This window comes from Alligator mississippiensis, chromosome 1 (genome assembly GCF_030867095.1).
Source record: "Alligator mississippiensis isolate rAllMis1 chromosome 1, rAllMis1, whole genome shotgun sequence".
NCBI classification, from domain to species: domain Eukaryota; kingdom Metazoa; phylum Chordata; order Crocodylia; family Alligatoridae; genus Alligator; species Alligator mississippiensis.
Genome location: NC_081824.1, coordinates 352109397 through 352117404, shown reverse-complemented (window position 1 = coordinate 352117404; position 8008 = coordinate 352109397). Strand labels below are relative to the sequence as shown.

The following is an 8008-nucleotide window of genomic DNA, read 5'->3' as shown; positions in this document are numbered from 1 at the left end:
AGAGAGCCAATTAAGTTAAAAATTAGCAGTTAAAATACTTAGGTAATACCAGGAAGCATAACTGGAAGCAGGGGGGATAAACATAAAAAGGGGAGAATGTTGCTAAAAATCAACAAAAATAAATGTCCCAGAAGTGAGATTAATATTGTCTGGTATTTTTCAAGATAGTCTGCATAAGAGCATTCAAAATGAATGGTGGCGAAGAGCTGCATAGAAGTAGAGCTATGCGCTAGGTGGAACCTCTACAAGTCCAGTCTTTTCCATTGCTACGAATCCAATGCCATAACATCATAAATTTGGTTTCATAGAAATATAGGTGTAGAGGACAGTCGGGCTGTTGCTATAAAGTATTTGAACAGTTAAACATCAGGCACAAACCAAAAAGAGCAACATTTTAGCTATAAAAAGAAGGTAAATGCATTCTTCACCCTAATGAAACTGGCCTCTAGTGAGAATGAATTTTCCTTAACACCAGCTAGACAGTGGTGGAATTGGCAAAAAAGGTATAAAGGAGCTTAATGTTCACTTTAGAATGAGGATGGTGCTTTGTGTAGTTCTGCTGGATTGCTTGCTTAAGCTCACACTGCTGCTGTTTCCTCAACATGCTGCTGATTCAATGCAGCTCTCTCCAGCGCCTGCTTCAGCCTGAGAGATATTTGCGATACATTGTCTAATCAATGCTTCACGTTAATACCGGCATGTATGAGCTATCCTGCGAACAAATTGGGGCACAGAGGAGGAGATAGAAGTTTTAAGTGATCCTGATGTAATTAACATCCATGACTCCGGCTTCAAGCAGTATACGTCTCGCCTGTGCATTGCAGAGGGAAGTATGGACTTACACCTCCTTTTGTGCTGATAGGGAACCTCTGTGGATTCATTGAAATGCAGGGCTGTGGAGCACTGCTGTAGTTTTTTTCATTCTTGGAGCAGGGAGAAACATGTTTGCTGTGGATCTTTTTTGTTTTACCAGAGAATGAGAAGTTGGCTGAGAAATGAAGAAATGGCCCTAAAAGAATTGATGCAGAGATTAAATGCGGTTTCCCAGTGCACTGGTAGGAGGAGCTGCTGGTCTTAAATGATATGCTATATTGACATGTTAGTGATTTTATAGGGGTTTTTTTAGAAAAATCCTTGTAATTGAATTACCATTCCTTGCATTAATGGGAACGAAAATGTTTGAGTCATCTACATAAGGGCTAACGTGTTCATACTGATGCTGAATATATTTAGCAGACTCTAATTCTGTCTAAAAAACGCTTCAGTTATGTAATATTAATGAAGCCAGGTTTAGAAGGATAGTATTGAAGAGCTGTTTGTTTTTGATAGCTGCTTGCACAGTCAAGTAATATAAACCAGCCTTGATTCTTCTGCAGCTCAAACATAGCTGAAGCTGAAGAATGGGTAGGGGGAAGGAGGGTAATGCAAAGCTATCTAAGAATGTGATATCATATGAAATCATGAAATGCCTGAATACTTGACAAGTGTGGCAATGTCTATTTTAGGTGATTCTAAATCGCATATTCACAAGGGCAAAGATTTGAATGCATTAAATATGGAAAATGTAATTTAACATCTGAATGAGAATAAAAACTGCAGCAAGTAGATTACAGAAATGTTAGCCTGATTTGTGACCTATTTGCTTAGTTTTTAAAGCTTCCTGAAACATTTTAAATATATAACTATTTAGAATGAGGACTGAACAGCAGCCTATCATGGTTTGATTCATGATTGACTGGAGGTCCAGGAGAACTTTGATGCATATTATTCATGCAAGAATGTGAACATGTTACAAAATGTACACCATATGCCTGATTACCATGACACAGAAGAGTACTGTTTGTTGCATCCTTTGAGAACAGCTTCTTTGGACAGTTATTCTTAGACAGTTGACAGGTGTTGTAAGTCTTGCATCTCTTTATCATGCAAAGCATACTGGTGGGTTGTTAATACAAAATTCTTGAGGTATTATTCATTACCGCTCTTGAAACTTGGAAGATATATTTTCCCCCCTTACCCCAACAGAATTAATGTTATTTTTAGCATTGCATACTACCCTTTTTAGTTTTCTTCTGATACTAGGAAATAAATAACAAGATGGCTGATGCTGTAAGCTGACAAATCTATATATCAAAGATAAATGGAAGTAGGCAGATGAACTACATTGATTTTGTTGAGTAGAGGGAGTGGTTATGTTACCATCTTTAATAAGAGTTCTGAGTGGAAAGAAGGTTTAATATGAAAACAAAACTGAAATCTAAGGAAAGGCCTTTCTGCATATGGTCTTCTGGTAATAATGTTCCTCATAATCCTGTTTCTATTTTCATCTCTTCTCTTTTCATCTATTATCTCTTCTCTTTTCAAATGAATCAGATCCTCTTTTGAATGAGTAGATATTTGTTTTATTGCCTTTCTGAGAATGTAATGAAGCTTATACCACTGCTATTTTGCTTTGTAAATGTATATATTAATCAAAAAAAAAAAAAAGAAAGGAGAAGGACAGGGGCATCAAAGCACTCTTATGGATAAGTGAATTTAGTTGAGCTCTCCTCTTGCCCTTCTCCTGAAGGGCAAATTGTTGTAATATCTAAGCATTTTCTTAGCAAAGATGCCCCCAAATCATTTTTCCTGCTGTCAATGTGCTTGTATTTTTAGGTAGCTTCACTTCAATTGCAGTACTATTTACATTGACCTTTAGGGGTCTTTTCCTTTTATTTGTTTCAAGACTGATTATTATAGTGCTCTTCAATGGCCACTGCCTATTCTTGTGGTAATCCCTATCCTTGATAAATTTATCCAATTACATGGTGTCAACTATCAACTCTCTGCTGCTGGCACTCAAACCTACTGCAATTTGGTGGGTTCCCTCACCGGCCTGGGGAACGTGCTTTTACATCCTCTCAGGGCAGACCTCATTCATTCAAATGCATGAACTCTCAGAGAATTTATACAAGTTACATTTTTTTTACATTTTACAATTGGGGCTCTGAAAGTGCTCTACAGCTATGCACAGCCACATTCATGGCTGCAGAAGGCCTTTAAAATGGCTGACTGCATGAAAAATTAACCCTCAATAAATCAGCTGTTAGCTGAAGGGCACTGTAGAGCAGAGCGCCATAGGGAACTTGTGTTCAGGTTTCCGTGAGTGTCCTGCCTGACTCCCTTCAGGTTCCAGCAGGGGAGGGTGCAGCGTACAGCTGCTGGTTGGGCTTTGCCTGGGCGGAGATAGAGGGGATGTGCAGGGTGGAAAGAAGCCCCCTCACCGCAGCCTGCCCCTGCCCCCAATACCTTGGCTGGGGTATTGGCGGGAGCCAGCCTGGGCCCATGAGGTGAGGGGCCTCTTTTCTACCCCACCTCCTCTCCCCAGTGCTGGCCATGGCAAAGCCAGGTTAGCAACTGCTATTGCTGCTGTAAAGAGGCCCAGGTGGGGAGGTGGAGGAATGGAGACCACCCTTGCCTCACAGGTCAGGCCCAGCTCTCCCCAGTACCTCAGGGGAGAGCCCAGCTGGCAGCTGTAAGCTTTTGCTGTCAAGAGGCTCAAGCCAGGGGTGGGGGTCCCCCTTCCCTCACCCCCTGCCCAAGCCTCTTAACAGGGGCAGCACACAGCTTCTGGCTTGGCTTTGCCATGGCCAGGGCTGGGAAAAGGGGCACCCCCACCTACTGGCCAGAGCCAGTGCAGGCAAGCTCAAGCCCTGCCGACCCAAAAGGCAAACATCTGTTGGGTCGGGGGGCAATCTAACTCATGCAGCTCTGTGTAAAGCACCATGAGTTAGAGCACAGTCCCTAAACATCTATAGGTACCCACAAAGTGTCTCCAAAAAACAAAAAAAGCTATTTCCTAAAGCTATTCCCCAGGCTTCAGTGACCTACCAGCAGACCTTTCTTTTCAAGTCCCTCACCCTCTGCCCCAGGAAAAAAAGGAACTGTTCCTTTAAAACCTTTCAAGTGCCATTGAAAAAATACCATTCAAATCCTGTTTAATTTGTGTTGTTTATATGCTTAGCATGATTGGGGGAAGGCAAAATAATACACTGAGTTTTCTATTTCTCTGAACTAGACTACATTTGCTTTGGCTGGTACACAAACTACATCTACTGTTTTGTGAATTTTGCCTCATGTTTAGACTTGGAAGTCTTGCTTTTATAATGTTACCTGATTCATTTATACAAATTGTACAAACATATGATTCTCTGCCTTAATTATATGGTGTCCCTACTGTTTCTTTCAACTTTGGAAAGGAGTCATTATTATAGCTACCATCTGTTTCCTTAAGCAAACTCTTAGCACTCTGAGTAAAAAAGAAGGAACACCTGTGAATCGAAGTCATGAATCGTCCTACATGAAAGGGGAATGCTGGTGCTTCAAACATGCTTTATGTTATTTAAGCATTTCAGGTCTCATCTGATTTTCAGTAGCCTCCTACCTCTCAGAAATATTCACATAATTAGTTGAAATGCCTACAGGTTTGATCTCAGTTAAAAGGGGAGTTGTTTATTGCTTTGGCGTCATTCTGTTTGATTTGTTTAGTTTGAGCAAAAATGTCTCAAGTGCCTGGACAAGTAGAAATACATGGTGGGGTCGGGGGGTGGGGGGGTGTTCACTTACCTATTATTAAATGGAAAAAATGCTCACATTTCTAGCTGGGATTGGGCTTCTGTGGTACCAGGAGAAATGGAGACACTTTAAGTGAAAGAGTGCTCAGTTCAGCTGTCAGCTTTTTTTTGCTTTTCCCTGACTTCTGGTGAATGGCAGCTGTTTCTCCCTCCTTCCTTTTTCTCCCTTCCTTTTGGCAAATGGCACACAGAGCTGAGGAGAGGATGCACATGCTGCATCTAGACACATACTGTGGAGCTTGTCTCACTCGCCACTGCTTCCCCTGGGCAATGGACATACCACACCAGTGACTGTGGTTTTGGGGTGCGTGATTGGTCTTCATCTAGTTGGTGGGAAGGGATACAGTTTGAGACCATTTCTAGCTGCAGACCAGCCATTTCAGGCTCTCTGTTTCATTTCCATCCTCCCCACTCTTTTCCTAGTTCCTGGATCTCCTTTGACACTGGTTGCACACCAGTTTTGGGTTCTGGAAGGATTTTGCCAGTTTTCCTACATGGCAGAACCAGCAAAATATTCAATATTGTGGAGACCCAGGTCTTGAGGCGGGTTCAGTTACGATGTTACTCCTTTGGTTGTGGGAACACTGGTTCTGGACCTGACATTGAATGGTCAGGGAGTCTGCTTGTAGCTAGAGGCTGCCTTTATGTGACTTCTCTTAACTTCAGCATGGAGGAGGACAGCAGGTCAGGTCTCTGGGGTGTTGTGTCAGGGTCCAATGGCAGGCCAGAGGACATACAGCTGGCATAGGAATCCAGCTTACTGTCAGATCTCCAATATATCACAAGCAGTGTTAACTAGAGGCTTGAGCTTTCTTGGCAAGTGACTCATTTCTCTCCTCTCTTGCTGCTTCTCATCACTGTGATACCTGCATGCGATGCCATTATTTTTTTGGGAGGAAGGGTATACCAAACAGAAGGGGAGTGTATTTGGTCAGGAAGAAAACAGGGTGCATGTCTACATGTGCAATTAACTCAAAGCAATAACCTCCAGCGCAATTTGCACCAGTGCCCTGGACTGCAGCATGTTGAATTGGGTCAGAACAGCCCTGGCTGTCAGAAGACCCGGGGTGGGGGGTGGGGAGAGGGAGTCAGCCTGCCAGCCTGGGGCTGTTCCAACCCAACTCAGTGTGCTGCAGAGAGGCTGACTGGGGCATGATATGGGGCTATTCATCAGGCAACCCCCACACTGTAGTACCCTCATGCTGCAGCCAACCCCATCGGCATCTACACATATGTTGTGCCACACTAGATAATGCTGCAGTAGGATAGTTCTTGTGTTTACATAGATGTAGGGTCAGAAGGGACCTAAGTAGATCATCAACCTTCCTGCCCTGGGCAGGAGAGAATACTGGGCTCATATGACCCCAGCTAGGTAATTATCAAGCCTCCTCTTACAGACCCCCAGGGTAGGAGCCAGCACCACTTCCCTTGGAAGTTGGTTCCAGGTCCTAGCCGCCCTGACAGTGAAATAGTGTCTTCTAATGTCTAGCCTGAACCTACTCTCAAACAACTTGTGGCCGTTATTCCTTGTTACTCAGGGAGGTGCACGGGGGAACAGGGTCTCTCCCATTCCCTGCTGGCAACCCCTGGTAAATTTATAGACAGCCACTAGATCCCCTCTCAGATTTCTCTTGTGAAGGTTGAACAGGTTCAGGTCCCATATCCTCTCCTCTTAGGGCCTGTCCTGCTGCCCCTGGATCATGTGAGTGGCCCTCCTCTGGACCCTCTTGATGCAGGCCACATCCCTCCTAAAGTGCAGCACCCAGAACTGGATTCAGTACTCCAACTGTGGCCTGACCAGTGTCGCATAGAGGGGGAGGATCACCTCCTTGGCCCTGCTTGTGATGCATCTGTGGATGCATGACATGGTGTGGTTAGCCTTACTGACTGCATCCTAACATTGGTGGCCTATGTTAATTTTGGAATCGATAATGACTCCAAGATCTCTTTCTGCCACTGTGCTTTCAAGATTAGTTTACTGCAGCCTAACAGGGCTGCATGTGTAGACACTGAGACGTTTTTGCAGAGCTAATTAGTCAGCTCCACAGTAAAAAATCTTGTGTAGATACATCCAAGGGATAGGGGCTTTTCTTAGCTCTTGCATGAGGGAATTTCAAGCCATTATCCCGTCTCTACCCTAGCCTCACCCTCTTTCCCCAAACCTATTTCTTAAGCTCCCACTGGTCTCAACAGTGTCTACATGTTATTTTAGAAAAATTATGTTTCCACTCTCAGTCTGTTTAATCACAAATTTTGCCTACTTTCCCTTCAATTTGTTTAGGTACATCGTATCAAAATTTCAAAAGTGAATTGTTAATGAATGCTAAATCACCCAGAATTCGGCTTTCACATTTGCTAGAAAGAGAAACAGTCACCTTGTGCATTCAACAATGAGGAAAGAAAATAAGATGAGCAAGGTTATCAGACAACCCAAACACCTTCCTGAATTTTTAATCTACATGCTAATCTTGCCTCACAGGTAAAAACTTCACCTACTGTTTCCTTTTCAGCATATTATGGCTGTTGATTCCACCTTTACTTCTTTTTCTAATCAACATTCAAATCAATAGATTCCACGCCCTGCTCTTTTCTTGGCTTCTACGCAATCTATAATTTGAGTATTGCTGTCCAGTTGACATATCAGGTTTCTCATTATTTTCTTTATTGTTTCACTTTTTAAAATTGGATCATAATTTTAAATGTAATTTAATACTTCTGATATCAAATGAATTCTTGCATATATTATTCTCCTGCAAAGATCTCAGAGATAAGAGTAGACTTTCAATTAAAAAAGGAAGAAAGGAGGTCCCCTCCAGCCCCTAACAACTATGAAACTAAGAAAGAAAGAAAATCACACCTCATACTCCTCTTACTGTTTCAGGGTGCGGAGGGAGAAATTGCTTCTTAACCTATTTGAGGAACTCAGAGAGTATTTCTATACATGCATTTATGCCAGTTTAAATTTACTGTGTAATAAGTTACTGTGCAGTAAGGGCATGTGTAGATGAAACAGGGGCCCTAAATTGAAGCGGTGGGTTTTAAAAAACACTGCTTCAATTTAGGGCTGATTAAACCCCTGTGTCGGGCACATACCCCACTGATTTACCTGCCTCTCCAACAGGGAGGGGAGGGGAGGGCGAGCTGCTGGTGGGTGGAGCAGTCCCTGGACTGTGGGGAGGCTGGTGCTTTCCTCTGCAGCAGCAATTGCCCCCAGGCACCCAGCTCAGGCAGTGCCAGGGGGCACTGCAGCTGCGGAGGGAAGCACCAGGCCCCCACAACACACCTCAGGCAGGCGAGCTCACTCGAGGGGGGGGGGGGTGGAGATCAGGCTCACTGCTTTTCTTGGGTGAAGCCTGCTTTCCCAGGCTGCTGCCAGGTTGCCTGCAGGGCTTTCT

The 8008-nt window shown here is 43.6% G+C and overlaps 1 protein-coding gene across 1 annotated transcript in view; it reads left to right on the top strand.

Moving 5' to 3' along the window:
- The first annotated feature begins 672 nt into the window (after nt 1-672).
- The window catches only part of MCF2L (MCF.2 cell line derived transforming sequence like), a 178591-nt gene continuing 171255 nt past the window's right edge, over nt 673-8008 (top strand). The window contains exon 1 of the mRNA XM_059721059.1: nt 673-1055. Coding sequence (XP_059577042.1) covers nt 977-1055 — 79 coding nt within the window. The 5' untranslated portion in view covers nt 673-976. The remainder of the gene's footprint in view (nt 1056-8008) is intronic.